Source organism: Dama dama, chromosome 19 (assembly GCF_033118175.1).
Source record: "Dama dama isolate Ldn47 chromosome 19, ASM3311817v1, whole genome shotgun sequence".
In the NCBI taxonomy this organism is placed as follows: Eukaryota; Metazoa; Chordata; class Mammalia; order Artiodactyla; family Cervidae; genus Dama; species Dama dama.
This window is the reverse complement of record NC_083699.1, coordinates 23,822,623-23,841,003: the sequence shown is the minus strand read 5'-3', so window position 1 is coordinate 23,841,003 and position 18,381 is coordinate 23,822,623. Positions and strand designations below refer to the sequence as shown.

Below are 18,381 nucleotides of genomic sequence, written 5' to 3'. Positions count from 1 at the left end.
GATTTGCTATGTGAAGAATCAAGTTATCAAGATCAGGGAATCCAAACTCAAAGAATGCCTGAAAAGGAAACTACTATAGAATTCCATTGTTGTTCACCCATCCAACCCTACCAACTCCATAGAGTGGGAGGAGTTGTTCCGAAAATAGTGTTCTGATTATTTTGAATATACCTTTTCAGAACTCATCCTTTTATTCTGTGAACATTTTTGCAGGTGTGACATAATTTTAAAAAATCAACTCTAATCAGTCATCTAATGAACCCTCCAGGACTACAAATAATATTTAACGCTTTTAATTATATTTATTTTTGAAAAGTTTTAAAGTTCAAAGAAATACAAAAAGGATAACCTCTCAGTTATCCAGATTCTCTTGCCAAAATCAGCCAATGTTACCGAATTCCATGTATCCATTCAAATAACGATGTGCAAATAGGAATATATACGATAACATAGGAATGTTTCAACAATTTGGAGGGAATATAATCCATTTTTTTTCCCCTGAATGAGTATTGGGAGAGAGAGACTTTATAAACTCGATGCTGAATGATGTTCCATATTCTGTATTTTTTTTACACTAATGATCCAATAGATGGAAACCTGTAATCTTGAGTGAGAAAACAAAACAGAAAGAAATATGAAGCAAACTGAAAGACAGCATGGGTCTAGAGGAGAAAGAGCGCCTCCAAGTAGGCATCGAGGATCTAAGTGCTGCACGCTGTCTGTGGGGAGAATGGAAGTTAAGGTCAGGCATCCCGGTCTCTAAGCCCTGACCAAGTCTCACCCTGTATCAGTGCTCACCTGGCCCCAAGGGAGTCTGACTCAATTTCCAAGGCATGTAGTTTTAGAATTTATAATCCTATCAGTAATACTTGTTCAGAAACAGAAGAAACAGGCATAATGAAAGCCCTTTTCGCCAAAGAACTGCTCCAGTTTCATTGGCGGCTTGACATGGTGTCATCAAATCAACTTTAAAAGTCATAATATAGAGAGAGTCAAAATATAGAGAGGAATTTTATGAACTAGAGGAAGGTTTGTTTTTCCCACTTCATTCTCAACAGTTAAATATGGATTCCTTGCTTACAACTCTGGAGTGATCTGAAAGCCTGAGAAAAAAGGGGTTTTCACTGTAAGTGAAAAGAAATATTTCCGATATTTTCAGAGCCAAAGCTCACTGCACTAAGAATATTGGATTGCTATTGATTTACTGATAGATTTATGAGAACAGCCAAGTGAGAAATTATGACAGGTAATTTTTGTGTGTGTGTGACTCACCAACCTTGGCAGTATTCCAAGAATCGAGCCAGAGTCTATTCAGCAAACTCTGGTCCTTGCTAATTGTAAATCTTAACCATTAGTGCAAAGATCCCGACCCAAAGGAATTGATGCCGAGTCTCCTAAATAGGATAAAAAACACTTTAGCCTTTTGCTTTAAAGTCTTATCTTTCCAAGTGGACAGTTCATTACCAAGACCAAGTACTTTCAGGCTCACCAAAAAAATATAGACCTGACTCTTTGGTAAGATGATCAAATTTTGTATGTTTCCCCTGAGTGGTCACAATTTGACTTTGTTTGCAGTAAGGAAGTTGGATGTTGATTGTTGACACATCAATAATTGTACGGTTTCAGAAGTCTGCAGTGCTCAAATGCTTTTAATTATAACTTAGGATAATTATCATAAGGGAAATTAATGTCATTTTTATGTAGACCCTTCATATTTTAAGGGTAGAGGAAATACTGAACATCCAAGATGTCTAGTCTCAAACTATTGCACCCAAAGTGATAAACATCAGGTGGTGATAATGCTATGGCTCTTTCTCTAGAATGACCTGTTCAAATCAACGTGACAAAAGGAAGACAGTATCTGTTAATCATCTCTGGTCACTGAGACTAGTTCTACCTTTCTGGGCAAGAGTCGCGTCTCTCCTTAATTCCACATCTGCAAAATGGGATAATAGAATGGCTTCTTTTCAGCTGTATAAATTTAAAAGATCTCTTTGGCAGTAGAAACTATTTAAGTATAAAGCCAGTACGTTTTAAAACTTTCCTAGGTGTTCCTTGTGGAGAAGGCAGGGCGACGCTCCCTGTTCCTAACTGGAATGAGTGGAATGTTTGTTTGCGCCATCTTCATGTCGGTGGGACTTGTGCTCCTGGTGAGTCCCGTGCCTGCACTGAGATTTTTGGTTACCCGATGATAGCACTTCTGAGCCCCATGTTAAACATCTGAGACTTACTTAATGAAATAAAGCAAGAGGAACAGCATATAAAACAAAAGAGAAATGTAAAGAAAAAGAGAATTAGCTTCAGGGTTTAAAGACTGAACATCAGCAAGTAAATGGTGCTTGTCACCCAGAGACGCAGGCTGTATAATAACCAGGTTTCAATCCTGACTCTGCCACTTGGCTGCTTGTGTGACCTTGAACAAGTACCTAGACCTTTCTACCACTTTACAAGGTGTCACTCATCCTGATACTGACCTTGGTATGGGTAGAAGCAGAGGTCACTGGATCCTTGATTTGCTTCTTCCACAGGAAAAGACTGACTAGGAGGCAGAGAAAATCGAAATCCAGAGGATTTCTTATAGCTCAAAAGATTTAAGGATGACTCAGACTAGGGAAAAAAAAAAAACAAACACCTCGTCTACAACTAGAATAACTTATACTTAATTGAACATAAGCACATCAGGAAGAGGTCTATGTCCCCTCTGAACTCAACAAGGATTTAGCTAAAGGAAGAAGCAGTCAGTGATCCCAGTTCCACTTTTCTTTTTCTTTTCTTCTCAGAATAAATTGCCTTGGATGAGTTACGTGAGCATGACAGCCATCTTCCTCTTTGTCTCCTTTTTTGAAATTGGGCCAGGCCCCATCCCCTGGTTCATGGTGGCGGAGTTTTTCAGTCAAGGACCACGCCCTGCTGCTTTAGCAATAGCTGCGTTCAGCAATTGGACAGGCAATTTCATTATCGCCCTGTGTTTCCAGTACATTGTGGTAAGCAGCCTAATTCTGTGCAAACTTAGTGAACAGAAGATAAGGTCTAACAGCTGCTAATTGGAACTCTGTTCATTCTCTGTGCAGGACTTCTGTGGACCTTATGTGTTTTTCCTTTTTGCTGGTCTGGTCTTGGCCTTTACTCTGTTTACATATTTTAAAGTTCCAGAAACCAAAGGAAAATCCTTTGAGGAAATTGCAGCAGAGTTCCAAAAGAAGAAGGGCTCAGCTGAAATGCCAAAACCTGCTGTAGAAATGGAATTCCTCGGACCTACAGAAAACATTTAAAGATAACCTGCTTTTTGACATGAGGAATAACAGGAAGAAAGCAGTGTTTTTTTTTAATGACCTTTTTTTGAGAATTTTATATCTGTATCTTGAAATACTGTGTTATTTTTTATAGAGACTTTATAGGCTCTGATCAGAAGTATCATCAAATATTACAAAAAAGTATTTTTTCTTTTAACTCTATGTTGGGTGGTAAGACTATAAGAAAACCAAAAAATCTAGCTCATTTTGTTACACTAACTGGTAAGTACATTTAGTACCAAAAAAAATTTTTTTTGTTACTTTGAAGACCAAATGGTTTTTGTGAAATTAAACACTAAAAAGCCTGGTCATTTAGCATGGGTTATCAGTTAATAATAACAACTATCACAAACTTGTGCTAATTCCTTACTGGCTCAATCCCTTGAGCTATATTTTGTTTTGCGTTTTTATTGACCACAATCTGGTTTTCTGAGTTGTGTTATAAAATACAGTCAAACAGTGATAAATCAAACATTTGTTTAGCTCCTCAAACTTCAAATAAGATATAGCAGTCTAACGTAAGAAATTGGAAGTAAAAGATTGCTCTGTTTGTTAAAAAATATTTTCTGAACTATTATGTTTTAAAATAGGTTGAAAAGGTAGGGTTGGAAGGTCCTGAGGGTGACCTCCTGAAAATTCAAAAACATTGAATTTCAGCCTTGATCAAAATCTGTATTTAATTTTCCTGGAAAGACTGAGTTCCCAAACACAAAGCAATCATTCTTTTTGGTGTTTCCTTTTTTGCCTTGGCAGTATATGGAGCTATCTAAGCTGTTCCATTACGATTGCGAACATTTATTGTACACAAACACTAAGTGCTTTTACCTATGTAGACAAATTGGAAATACACAGATGATTAAACAGACTTTCACTTAGTCAATTTTGCAACTATGGAAATACAGTTCTGAAGGATACCAAAGGCTTAGCAGGGAGCTGAAATATCTCCAGGCTCTTTTCCTCACAAAGTAGAACACTGAATCAATCCTCTTTACATTGGCTTTAATGTATGGAAGAGAAAGGCACTTCTTAAAAAGTTCTTTCTAAGAGTGGGAAAAAAGTACTGAACACTTGAGGGGTTTTGTTTTTTTTTTCTTTGACCAAAGTTGTTTACCTTTATGTAACTTGACATTCCAAGCAACATGAAATTATTTCTTCTCACTTTGATTTTTGTTTCTTCTTGGCCAATTTGGGATCAACTATGTTCCCTTAGCTGTTACAGGACACAAAGTGAGCTTAAATAGTTTGGTAGACCTTTTTTTCTAAACTGTGAACTCAGTTAAAATAAAAAAAGTAGGGACTTGGAGTCGGGCAGAAGCAGGAAAATGCCTCATCCCGTGGCTCCTGTCTTCTTCAGGATGCTGGTGGCCTTTGAGAAGCCCAAAGTTGCACCAGTAAAGAAATTTAACATATGTATAGGTGATGGATGTGATTTATTCGAATCACTATTCCTGATCTCATGTAGAATAAAGTAGTAAGTGTTTAGGACTTCCCTGATGACTCAGTGGTAAAGAATCTGCCTGCCAGTGCAGGAGATGCTGGTTTAATCCCCTAGTCAGGAAGATCCCCTAGAGAAAGAAATAGCTACCCCTCCAGTTTTCTTGCCTAGAGAACCCCATGGACAGAGGAGCCTGATTGGCTATAGTCCGTGGGGTCGCAAAGAGTCAGACACGACTTAGTGACTGAAAAACAACAAATTAGAGTTTAAATAAAGAACCCACAAGACCCCTTTTAAGTTTTGATTAATTTTTCTGACTGACCACAAATACTCAAAATTCAGACCCTGAAGTTTTCTGCCTCAGGGAAATATAAATAGCATATATTGTTTCCCTTTCATAATTTTTTCCTTGCAAAGATACAAGTGAGTCGAAAAGAAACATTCAGATGAAATAAGCGGTTAAAGCTTCATACTAAAACAAAGGAACTAGCATAACATAATAAAAACTCCTAGGTTCTCAGCAATATTCATCATAATATATAATAAAATTGGCACTAATTAATTAGATTTAATCCCAGGGAACTTAGATGTGAGTTTGAATGCTTAATTTTCATAGTACACTATCATTTTTGTGGAGTCGTTTTCATAGTCGAACATCTTTACAAATGTGATCTTCTCTTAACTTGCTCGGAGCAGGATCCGGTCCTTCATCTGCTTTGGTGTCAGGACACCAAAGCAGGGATCTCCTCTGAGTTCCTCTTCCCCACTCCCTGCTACAGGATTAGCATTGTCATGCACGCTGAGACACAGTAAGAGAATGCCTCGCCTCAAGGAGCTCAGTCTATTGAGGACTTCAGGAAAATCATCTGCATTTCTTGCCTTCTATCACCTCAATGTAAAGGACTTTGTAAATAAAATGCACTCAATAATATACCTACCTCAGAGAGCTGTGAGGATTAAACATAAAGTGCTAAGCAGAGTGCCTGGTACAAAGAGGGCACTCAACAAATGTTACCTAAAGTTAGTATTCATGACAATACTGTTAGGATGCAGAACTATCACATATAAGATAGTTCCAATATTTTTCTTTTGAATAAAAAAATTTTTATAAATGCAATATTTTCTTACTTCCAGCAACAATCCCACAATGACAAGGGAATTGTAAGAATTAGATGGAATATTAGGCTGTCTAATACTTAAACCCATACTTGATATTTCTAAGTAGGGTATAAGAGTTTTTCTTGTATTTTTTAAATTTGCTTTTGCCTAAGTTATTTTTAAGAGGTCTATATGTAGTATTATTTCTTTGGATAATGCTAAATACAAAATAAAATGCTAAGTATCATATATAAATGTAACAACAGGATTAAATCACAGGACAAGGCCAAGCCTTCTTGATAAGATGCAAAAACTGCAAAAATGAGAACTTCTCTGGTGGTCCAGGGGCTGACTCCGTGCTCCCAGTGCAGGGGCCTGGGTTCCATCCCTAGGAATGAGGGAACTAGATCCCACATGCCGAAACTAAAAGATTCTGTGTCCCGCAATGAAGATCAAAGATTCTGTGTGCTACAGCGAAGATCTGGCACAGTCAAATAAATATGGAAATAAAATTAAAAACATTTAAAATATTAGATTACCTAAAAAGGTGTAAAAATAATTACTAAAGTGTATAAACTAGTGTACATAAATATTTGTTGCTAGCTTATTATTGTATACATAGCAAACAAAGCAATGTTGGGCAGTATCTTGTGCTTACAGTGTCCTAAGGAAAGGTGTTGAGTTAAGTGTGAAAAAATATAATTTTTCATTACAATTGTGTATTAGTGATCTGAGGAGAAAGGGTTTACTGCCAATCACTCTTGAGCCATCTGCTGGTGCTTTTACCGCTTTCTAGTTGGGTGCACGTTAGAAAGAATCATCAGGAAAATGCACTGGTTTTAGTTATGAGTGTATATACACTGCAGTTTGGTGTCAATAAATATATTTCCAATTGTTGTGTTACTTTATTTTATGTGGAAAATAACCACATTTAAGAAAATTGGTATTGGTTTACTGTATATAATCATTTCCTTCTCACAGTATCTTTCCGTTTCTCATTTTAAAGATAATATGTGAGTTGTGTTTTAAATCCAAATTTTATTTCCATCAAGCAGTTGTTTTGATTATCAGTTTAGTAGGAAAAACTAACCGGTAGGCTAGGTGAGAACAGTTGAAGAGGAATGAAGGACTCCCTCTGATGAAAATAGAAATGCTTTAATTCAGTAAATATTTGATTGAGCTCCTATTATGAACACAACACTTTATGAAAGTTTTGTAAAAGATACAAAGCTTAGAAAACATGGTCCCTCTCTTCAATCACCTGCATTCTCATAACGAGACTAAACTTTAAAAACAAATAGTTATGGTACAAGGGACAGAATAGGAAAAACTGTAAGTTCGTGGTTTTAAAATTTTTTAGTTGGCATCTAAAATTTTTCATCATACACTTAAATAGCTGCAAAGGATATAACTTTTCAAAATATATATACATTTTAAATTGCTATGCTCTATTTATCCAATAGCATTTAATTACCATAGTAATTTGTTACTCACCATAACCATTTTTGATGAAATTATTCATTTTCTTATTTCTAAATTTTCATCATGAAATTTAAGAACACTAGCAAATAAAAAGTACATATAAAAGCATCTAGAAAGTAAAGACAGGTCACATACAAAGAAACAGGATTCATAAAAGCATGTCATATCTGAACAGCAGCTATGAAAGCTGAAAGGCTGTGGAACAATACCTACAAAATGCTAAGGGAAAATGATTTTCAGCCTAGAATTCTGTTCCCAGATGTACTATCAGTTGAGCGTACAAGTAGAATTAAGTATATTTCCAGACATGCAAGACTCAAAAATTTACCTGTTCTGTACCTTCTCTCCTGAAGCAAGAGGAATGTGTACTGTGCCAAAAAGAGAGAGAAAGAGGGGAAAAACTGAGAGCGAAAGACATGGAATTCAGCAAAAGGGGAGAATGAAAGATAAGTCTCAGGGCATGAGTCATAGGTGACGGCAAGCACCAGGGCCTAGGAAACAACCAGTTCAGACTGAAGCAAGAAAAAGAAGGTTCCGGGGGAAAACAGAACTAAAATATTCTCTGACGTGTTTGGCCATATGAGGAATAATTTGGAAACTTTAGGAAAAAAGAATAGTGCCAAACACATAGGAAACTAAACAAATGCAAATTCGAGGCGATTATGAATTCCTGGGGAGAGAGTGGGGGCAGGGAGCAACATAGAAAAGAAATGTCCTGGTGCACTACTTAACTCAATGGTGAACAAGTATTTACACAATTATGTAAAACACTGGATATTGTTACAATTCTCATTTTCAAATAAAATTTATAATAGTACTGTATTATGAGATATGTGGAAAAGAAAGGTGAGAGATTGTGAGGAAAAGCTCAATGATAATTAACATAGTAGGTTGTTGACACATAGCCACCAAAATCTATAAAGCAAAAAATATCCATATGAGGCTATGTGCTGGTAACGGGATGTTTACCCATTGTACCCTGCTCTGTGACTCAGAAGGCTGGTCTCTTCAGACTGTATCATCTAGGTTCCTTGTCTTTTGCTTCTAGTTGAGTTTGCTTACTGGGCTGCCCTGGTGGGAAATGGAAGGATCAGAAGAGGGAGAAGGCAGGCTATTGTTTCCTTCAGCTTCCAGCCTCCCTCTCTGTGGGCAGTGACTATATTCCTCCACTTATGGCCACAGCTTCTGTACAGCTCCAGTTACACTCATTACTGGGTTCTGGTAATCATTCCCCCAAATCTTGCCTCTGTTAATCCTAGAGTTGGTAATGGCATCATACTACCGTGAGTTCTACTACTACTAGTCCCAGGTACTTGACCATCCCTTGCTGTTCCTTAACTTGGCCTCCTCCTTTGTAAACTCTTTCTTTATTAAGCTTCTTTAACCACTCCTTTGCAGTGGGTCAGCTGCTTCTCTTGAGACCCAAACAATACAACATATGAACTTGAATGTGGAAATTAAAGCTTTAAGAAACAATTAAAAATTTTTCAAGGGGCTTCCCTGGTGGCTCAGTGATAAAGAATCCACCTGCCAATGCCAGAGACACAGGAGATGCAGGTTCAGTCCCTGAGTCGGGAAGATCCCCTGAAGGAGGAAATGGCAACCCACTCCAGTATTCTCGCAGGGAAAATCCCATGGACAGAGGAGCCTGGTGGGCTATGATCCATAGGGTTGCAAAAGAGTCAGACACAACTTAGCAACTAAATAGCAGCAACTACAAAAAGTTTTCAAATATTCACCTATAAGAAAATTCATGGTTGAAGAAGGCTGGGGCAAGAACTTATTGTGTTTTTTTCAAATATATGTAATATAAGCCTGTACTATTATTTGACCTTTAAGCTATAGATATTCATTACTTTATAAAAATAAAAAATTATTGCATAACAACAAATATTTTAATTTAAACTATTGAATCAATGATCAAATGCTACATAGCAGAAAAGTGTATGAGATTATATATACCAAATATATTTTATTTTATTTTATTTTTTTCAAATATATTTTAGATAGATGAGAGAGGCTGAGAGAGTAAAGAGGGGTAGAAAGGGAAGGAGAAGAGAGAGGAGAGAGAGGAAAAAAGAAGAATGTACAATAGTTAGTGCTTATGGATAGATGATAGGATTTCAGCTAGGTTAGGGTTACGGTTGGGGTTGGTGTTCAGGTGTGTATGTTAGTATGTATGTGTGTGTGAGCATGTGGTCCAAGTTTCCTTCACTGTGCATGTATATTATGCTTATAGTAGGCTAAAAAAATGTGGGGGGAATTAACCTTCTTTCAGAAATAGATGGTGAGAAGAAAATGAGAAATGGGTCTGCAGTTTGCAGAACAATACAGGACTTTATTACAATGCGGGGATGCGTGAATGTGTTTACAGACTAAGGGAAAAGAGAAATAGAGAAGAATTTTAAAACACATGAGAGAGGATAAGTGAAGCATGGGAAAGTTTAGCATAAAAAATTATAGGCAATGATATTAGAAAGGAGGAGACAGGTGAGAGAAAAATTTAAAAATGAAAAACGATATGAAGACATTTTGAGACAAAGACTAAAAAAGTTGAGGTTGCTTGTATAAGGTTGACTCTCCATTTTCTGCAGAGAAAGTACTAGATGAGCTCCTACCCTGAGCAGGAATCCTGAAGATCATCGATTCCTGAACCAACGCCTGTAAATCAGTTGCACCCTAACGCTAAACCCTGACTATAGAATTATCAGCTGAGTCATCTTGGGCAGTTTACACAATCCTCTAAAGTTTCAATCATTTGCTCTTAATGTGAAATGAAAATAAAGATAGCACAGATTTTGCTTAAATTATAGGATTTTGCAAGGTACAATAATTTTTTAAAAAATTTTAACTGAAATGCAGTATGAAATATGTACACAATTTAGTCCTCAGATGATGTATTTGTCTTCTCAGATGGCCATAACAAAATACCATAGACTGTGTAAGTTCAACAACAGAAATTTCTCACAGTTCTAGTAGCTAAGAAGTCCAAGATTAAGGTGCCAGCTGATTTGGTTCCTAGTGAGGGCTCTCTTCCTGGTTGGCAGATAGTCACTTCTCTTCACAAGGCAGAAAGGCTTCTAGTGTTTTTTCCTCTTCTTATAAGGGCATCAGCTCTATCAAATTAGGGGCTTACCCTTATGACCTCATTTAACCTTTATCACCTCCTCAGAGGCCCCATCTCTAAGCAGAGTCACTTCGGGGTTAGAATGTCAACATATGAATTAAAGGAGACATAAAGATTCAGCATATAACAAATGGTAAGGAACTTTTACCTCCAGGAGAGAAAAAGAGAAGACACAATGAGGGAGGGCTGGAAGTAGAAACAGGACCAACTTGTCTTGGAGGAATTAACATGTTTTAATACTCTATTTTGAGGGATGAAAATGTAGCCCATTTTTGTTTACTTTTGTTGGTGCAGTCTTTTTTTTTTTAAAAAAGAACATTTATTTATTTGGTCGAGTTGGGTCTTAGTTGCGGCATGCAGGATCTTCACTGTGTCATGGTGGGATCTTTCATTGCAACACATAGATTCTAGTTGTAGCACACAGGCTTGGTTGCTGTGCAGCATGTGGGATCTTAGTTCTCCAACCAAAGATTAAACCTTCATACTCTGCATTGCAAGGCAGATTCTTGACCAGTGGGCCACAAGAGAAGTCCCTCTGGTGTAGTCTTTCAGACCTAAGAACTTCCCAAAGCACCTACCCATCAATTTCTTAAAGGATTCTACTCTTCACTTTTTTTAAAAAAATAATAGAACATTCTGTAAATGAAAAAGGATTGTGGGAAATATGTGTGCAGACACTGGAATTTATTATTGCCAGAGGCGAAGGGGATGACAGAGGATGAGATGGTTGGATGACATCACTGACTCGATGGACATAAGTTTGAGCAAGCTCTGGGAGTTGGTGGTGGACAGAGAAGCCTGGTGCACTGCAGTTCATGGGGTCACATAGAGTCAGACACAACTGAGCAACTGAACTGAACTGAGAAAACTACAGGTGACTCAGTTAGATCCGAATTTTGGACTCTCACAAAATGTTTGAAACATACATATGCTGAACAATTATTCATTGTTTATTTGAAGTTCAAATTTAACTGAGTGGCTCATATTTTCACTTGCTAATTCCAGCAATATTAAAAATGTATCAATATAAAATTGTGGCATGAGATAAGAAAGCCTTTTTAGATAAACAATGCAAAGAAACAGAGGGGAAAAATGGAATGGGGAGGACTAGAGATATCTTCAAGAAAATTGGCGATATAAAGATTTCATGCAAGATGGGCATGGTAAAGGACAGAAAGGGCAAGGACTTAACAGAAACAGAAGAGATTAAAAAGAGGTGGAACAGAAGAATACACAGAAGAACCGTACAAAAAAAGTCTCAATGACCTGGATAACCACGATGGTGTGGTCACTCATCTAGAGCTAGATATCCTGGAATTTGAAGTCAAGTGGGCCTTAGGATATATCACTACAGACAAAGCTAGAGGAGGTAGTGGAGTTCCAACCAAGCTATTTAAAATCCTAAAAGATGATGCTGTCAAAGTGCTGCACTCAGTAAGTCAGCAAATTTGGAAAACTCAGCAGTCATGGCAAGACTGGAAAAGGTCAGTTTTCATTCCAGTCCCAAAGAAGGGCAATGCCAAAGAATGTTCAAGCTACCATACAATTGTGCTCATTTTACATGCTAGCAAGGTTATACTCAAAATCCTTCAGGCTAGTTTCAAGCAGTACGGGAACCAAGAACTTTGAGATGTATAAGCTAGGTTTCGAAGAGGCAGAGGAACCAGAAACCAAATTGCCAACGTTCATTGGATCATGGAGAAAGCAAGGGAGTTCCAAAAAAACATCTGCTTCTGCTTCATTGACTATGCTAAAGCCTTTCACTATGTGGATCACAACAAACTGTGGGAAAAGAGACAGGAGTACGAGACCACCTTATCTGTCTCCTGAGAAACTTGTATACTGGTCAAGAAACAACAGTTAGAACCTTACATGGAACAACGGACTGGTTCAAAATTGGGAAGGAGTACAACAAGGCTGTATATTGTCATGCTGCTTATTTAACATATATGCTGAGCACATCATGCCAAATGCCGGGATATGAATCACAAGCTGGAATTATGATTGCCAGAAGAAATATCAACAACCTCAGATATGCAGGTGATACCACAGAAAGTGAAGAGGAACTGAAGAGCCTCTGAGGGTGAAAGAGGAGTGAAGAAACTGGCTTAAAACTTAACATTCAGAAAACTAAGATCATGGCATCCAGTTCCATCACTTCCTGGCAAATAGAAGGGGAAAAAGTGGAAGCGATAACAGATTTTCTTTTCTTGGGCTCCAAAATCACTGTGAGACAGTGACTGTAACCATGAAATTAAAAGATGCTTGCTCCTTGGAGGAACAGCTATGACAAACCTAGACAGCATATTAAAAAGCAGAGACACCAATCTGCCAACAAAGATCCGTATAGTCAAAGTTATGGCTTTTCCAGTAGTCATGTACCGATGTGAGAGTTTGATCATAAAGAGGACTGAGCGCTAAAGAACTGATGCTTTCAAATTATGGTGCTGGAGAAGATTCTTTTCTCTTTTTTTATCATTTATAAGCAGTGTGATCTTTTCTCTTAAATTTATTTATTTTTAATTGGAGAATAATTACTTTACAACATTGTGTTGGTTTCTACCGTACAACAGTGTGAATCAGCCATAGGTATACATGTGTCCCCTCCCTCTTGGAATGCAAGGATATCAAACCAGTCAATCCTAAAGAAAATCAACCCTGAATATTCACTGGAAGGACTGTTGCTGAAGCTGGAGCTCCAATACTTTGGCCACCTGATGTGAAGAGCTGGCTCACTGGAAAAGACTCTGATGCTGGGAAGCATTGAGGGAAGAGACAGGGGCAGCAGGGGATAAGATGATTAGATAGGGTCACTGACTCAACGGACATGAATCTGAGCAAACTCTGCGCGTTAGTGGAGTATAGAGGAACCTGGCGTACTACAGTCCATGAGGTCGAAAAAAGTTGGACACGACTTAGCAACTGAATGACAACATTCACGAATACATAGATTTATGGCAAAATAGAATGAAAAACTCAGCAGTCACAACTATATGAAAGTAATTACCACTTGATAAAATGGGTATTTCAAACAAGTGAAAAGCATGCATGCTGTGCTTAGCTGCTCAGTCATCTCCGACTCTTTGCGACCCCATGATTCTCCAGGCAAGAATACTGGAGTGGGTTGCCATGCCCTCCTCCAGGGGATCTTCCCAACCCAGGGATCGAACTGGGGTCTCCTGCATTGCAGATGGATTCTTTACCAGCTGAGCTACCAGGGGAGTTACATATAACATGACAAAAGTTACTGAATAGATGCTTCTGCTGTGCTAAGTCGATTTAGTGCTCTTTGTGACCCTATGGACTGTAGCCCTCCAGGCTCTTCTGTCCATGGGATTTTCCAGGCATGAATACTGGAGTGGGTTGCCGTGCCATCCAGGGGATCTTCCCAACTCAGGGATTGAACCCACATCTCTTTAATCTCCTGCATTGGCAGAAGAGTTCTTTACCACTAGCGCCACCTGGGAAGCCCGAATATATGCTAACAAGTTAGAAAAAATAAAGTTAGATGCCTACTTCAAACCAGCCAAAACAATTAGCTGCAAATGGAGAAAAGTACCAAATTTGGAAAACAACTAGAAGGACCAAAAGAAATGTGGTATACCTTGGGAAAATATCCTTCAGGATGAAGGGAAAGAAAAAACATTTTCAGATGAAGGAAAAAACAAGGAATTTTTGTTACCAGAAGATCTATTGTAAAAGACATTCTAAAGACATTTTCTACGCATTTTTTCAGGTTGAAGGAATAATACAAATTATTATGATTGCAATGGTGGTTTACTGAAACATATAGTTGTCTAAACATAGAATTGTATGTCAAATAGAGTGAATTTTAATGTATAAAGTTTATAAAAAGTAAATTTAGTGTTTTGTAAATGTTGGATAAAACAAAAGGCAATGTCTTCTTATTGTCTCAGGTTACTTGGAGAGTTTTTTTTCCATCTTTTTCTCCATCTGGCCAGTCATCAAAACATGAATCAAAACCAAATAAATTAAGCCGTGTTTATTCTGTTAACTCTGGGTGACTTGCAGTAGAAGAGGAATATGCCAATCAACAAAATCCCAGATAATTCTGAAGCACGATTTGAGCTTCTCTTCACAGTCTCTGAGCTGACACTCAAACCTTTTTCCAAAACAGTCAAGGAGGTTTGACTGAATTTCAGCATCATTGCCAGACCTCCCCAGGTGGAGCCATTAACAATCAGTGAAATGGACCCAAAAAAGAGAGCACTGAAAGGAACAAGAGTTTCAAAAATCTGCCAACTGCATCATCAATTTCTGAATGATTGAGCGTGGACTAGAAATGCCTTGGTAGCACTTTTTCTGTCTTACACACCTGTCACACTGTAGCAGAAATCAGCCTGCAACAATGATCTCATGATATTGTGTAACCCTGAGGCCAGGATGAGGCTGTCACCGGAATAGTCAGCCATCAATCTGCACAATCAGGAATGTCTGTACCCAGAGCCTCTGGCCACCAATTCTACTTTAGACTTGTTCCCAAGTGACACCGCTGATTATTTTTATCTCCTAATGTTATTGTTTAACTAGTTCACTAATGATTAAGACAATTTCAAAGACTGAGCAAGCCCCACTAACTAACAGGCTGTTGTACTCTAGTTAAGATAGAAAGGGTGTCCACTGCCTGCAGTTAGCTGATGATGCATTATAATTAATCGTTCTTTGGGAAAGTGTGCTGTCAGCGGGATCCCTGGGGTTGTTTTCCTAATGCTTAAAGATCATCGCCATCAGTGCTTTTCTGTCTCATTGGATTAAGTGGTTGGTGCTGTACTAACCCTGGTTCTTTTTTTTTTTTTTTTAATGTGGACCACTTTTTAAAGTCTTCATTGAATTTGTTACAATATTGCTTCAGTGTTATGCTTTGGCTTTTTGGCCCTGAGGCATGTGGGATATTTTAGCTCCCCAACCAGGGATGGAACCCACACCTCCCATATTGGAAAGTGAAGTCTTAATCAATGGACCACCAGGGAAGTCCTACTCTGATTCTTCTAAATTCTGAAAGTAATTTGGGTTCTGATTCCACAAACTGACAGAATTTTCTTTATTAGCATTTTCTTGAACTGTGATGTAGAGTGCTGTGATGATAAAAGTGGATAACCACCTTCCTATTTACTCATCTCCAGTTCTGCCTTACAAAGGCATATCTATCTCAGCAGGAGGGCATGGGCAAGCAAAATCCATGGGAAGTCAGAACAATATTTCATCTACCCCATTAAATATTTCTCCATTTGCTTTCTCCATCCCATGCTTACTTTTTATTTCCCAATGTATAGGATCTGCTGTTTCCATTATTTGTCTAATAAGTATATTTTATATAAAGGGTGCTAAAAGTATATTTTGTATATAGGGAAACCAATCTTGGATGTCTTACGCTAGGGGTCCCCAGCCTCTGGGCCACAGGCCAGCAACTCCTGTCAGATCCCGGAGCTTGCTCAAACTCATGTTCATCGAGTCAGTGATGCCATCCAACCATCTCATCTTCTGTCATCCCCTTCTCCTCCTGCCTTCAATCTTGCCCAGCATCAGGGTCTTTTCCAATGAATCAGATGGCCAAAGTATTGGAGTTTCAACTTCAGCATCAGTCTTTCCAGTGAGTATTCAGGACTGAGTTCCTTAAGGATTGACTGCTTTGATCTCCTAGCAGTCCAAGGGACTCTCAAAAGTCTTTTCCAACACCACAGTTCAAAAGCATCAATTCTTCGGGGTTTAGCTTTCTTTATGGCCCAATTCTCACATCCATACCATAGCTTTGACTAGATGGACCTTTGTTGGCAAAGTAATGTCTCTGTTTTTTAATATGCTCTCTATGTTTGTAATAGCTTATCTTCCAAGGAGCAAGAGTCTTTTAATTTCATGGCTGCAGTCACCATCTGCAATGATTTTGGAACCCCAGAATATAAAGTCTCTCACTGTTTCCATTGTTTTCCCATCTATTTGCCATGTGACTGGGATCTAAGGGAAGGCAAAGCAACATGGTTCTTAGTAAACATGGAATGTCAGCAAGCAAGGGGAGTTGTTATGATGAGGTATCTAGTAACTTTAGGCTCTGAGATTGTTTCAGATTGGAACACTCCAACTATAGATATGTTAGGATATTTATCGGGCCAGAATTTGGGGCCTGGGGAGGTCATCTTGTTGCTATATGGTTACTATGTATATCTCTACATTGATATATTACAGCAGTTGTAATGATGATGGTGAGAATGATAATGATAACTTGGTGAGCACTTAGTATGTTTGCTATAAACATTTTCTCATTTACACCTCACAACGCTCGTATAAACTAAACACTTTCAGATGAGAAGACCAAGATTCACAGAGATACACGTAGACTTTCTGCACTTTTGCCCTTCTAGTTTCCCTGCCTGGGACACACACTTGCCAGTCACCTGGTTCACTCCTATTCACCCTTCAAGATTCAGTCCTAGCGTTCCTTATTCTAGAAAGCAGGCCCAACTCCCCTTCCTGGAGCCTCCTCTGGGCTGGACACCCTTCCTCTCTTTTCCCCAGCCCTCTACATGACCTCCGCAGAGCACTCACTGCCTAGTATTGACATGTTCTTAGATGTCTCTTCCACTAGTGCAGGCTGTGCCTTGCTATGAATATGTTGTTGTTATTTAGTCGCTCAATCATGTCCGACTCTTTGAGACCTCACGGACTGTAGCATGCCAGACTTCTCTGTCCTTCACCATCTCCTGGAGCTTGCTGAAACTCATGTCCATTGAGTTGGTGATACCATCCAACTATCTCATCTTCTGCCTTCCCCCTTTCCTCCTGCCTTCTATCTTTCCCAGAATCAGGGTCTTTTCCGGTGAGTCAGCTCTTTGCATCAGGTGGCCAAAGTATTGGAGCTTAAGCTTCAGCATCAGTCTTTCCAATGAATATTCAGGGTTGGTTTCCTTTAGAATTGAGTGGGTTGATCTCTTAGCAGTTCAAGGGACTATCAAGAGTCTTCTCCAACACCACAGTTCAAAACCAGCAGCTCTTTGATGCTCAGCCTTCTTTATGGTCCAACTTTCACATCCATACATGACAACTGGAGATACCATAGCTTTCACTAGACAGACCTTTTTCAGCAAAGTAATGTCTCTGATTTTTAAAATACTGTTTAGGTTTGTCATAGCTTTTCTTCCAAGGAGCAAGTCTTTTAATTTCATGGCTGCATATCTCCTTTCTTTCCAGAGGTGCTTCATATTGGGCAGAAATAATTATTCAGTAGAATGAGTACAGTGCCTGGTACTGAGTAGGTACTCAAATACTTGGGGAATCACAAATTAAATAATGGTAAAGTTTTAAGTAGCATATAAGTGATTAGACTGAGGATCCTTTAAGGGAACCGTTTTGAGATTCAGATTTGAGCCTGGTTGGCTTGAATAGATGATGCTGAAATTAACTGGGAAATAAAAGTGATTTCAGGAGCAAGATAAGGAAGTAGTTTTGAATTCAAATGACCAAAAGAAATTACCCCTTCTAAGCTGGTAAATTCACCTAAAAGTTGAGGACCTACTTTTTTCAAAAGGAAAAAAACAGTGTATTATAAAGTTTTTCTATACTATTTATGTGCTTAGTCACTCAGTCATGTCCGACTCTTTGCAATCCCATGGACTGTAGCCTGCCAGGCTCCTCTGTCCATGGGGATTCCCCAGGCAAGAATTCTGGAGTGGGTTGCCATTCCCTCATCCAGGGAATCTTCCCCACCCAGGGATCAGACCCAGGTCTCCCGCATTGCAGGCAGATTCTTTACCAACTGAGCCACAAGGGAAGCCCTTTCTATATACTGTACTACTTCTAATTTTCAAGTGTAAATCTTTATGCAATTGCTAGGAATTATAGTAGTTTGACCCTAGAAATAATCCAACTTGAGTCTCATATCTTCCAAGAATAAGCTGTTCAGTGACATAACTCAGATTATATATTGAAAGACA

At 38.5% G+C, this 18,381-nt stretch overlaps 1 protein-coding gene across 3 annotated transcripts in view; it reads left to right on the top strand.

Annotated features, from left to right (window-relative positions):
* SLC2A2 (solute carrier family 2 member 2) overlaps positions 1-9,120 on the top strand; it is a 36,442-nt gene extending 27,322 nt beyond the window's left edge. For 2 of the 3 annotated variants that reach the window (XM_061168316.1, XM_061168318.1), the window contains 3 exons: positions 2,049-2,150; positions 2,781-2,984; positions 3,072-9,120. In XM_061168316.1, the coding sequence (XP_061024299.1) occupies positions 2,049-2,150; positions 2,781-2,984; positions 3,072-3,272 (507 nt within the window). In that variant the 3' untranslated portion in view covers positions 3,273-9,120. The remainder of the gene's footprint in view (positions 1-2,048; positions 2,151-2,780; positions 2,985-3,071) is intronic. The other variant, XM_061168317.1, reaches the window with a different exon arrangement.
* Positions 9,121-18,381: the final 9,261 nt, after the last annotated feature.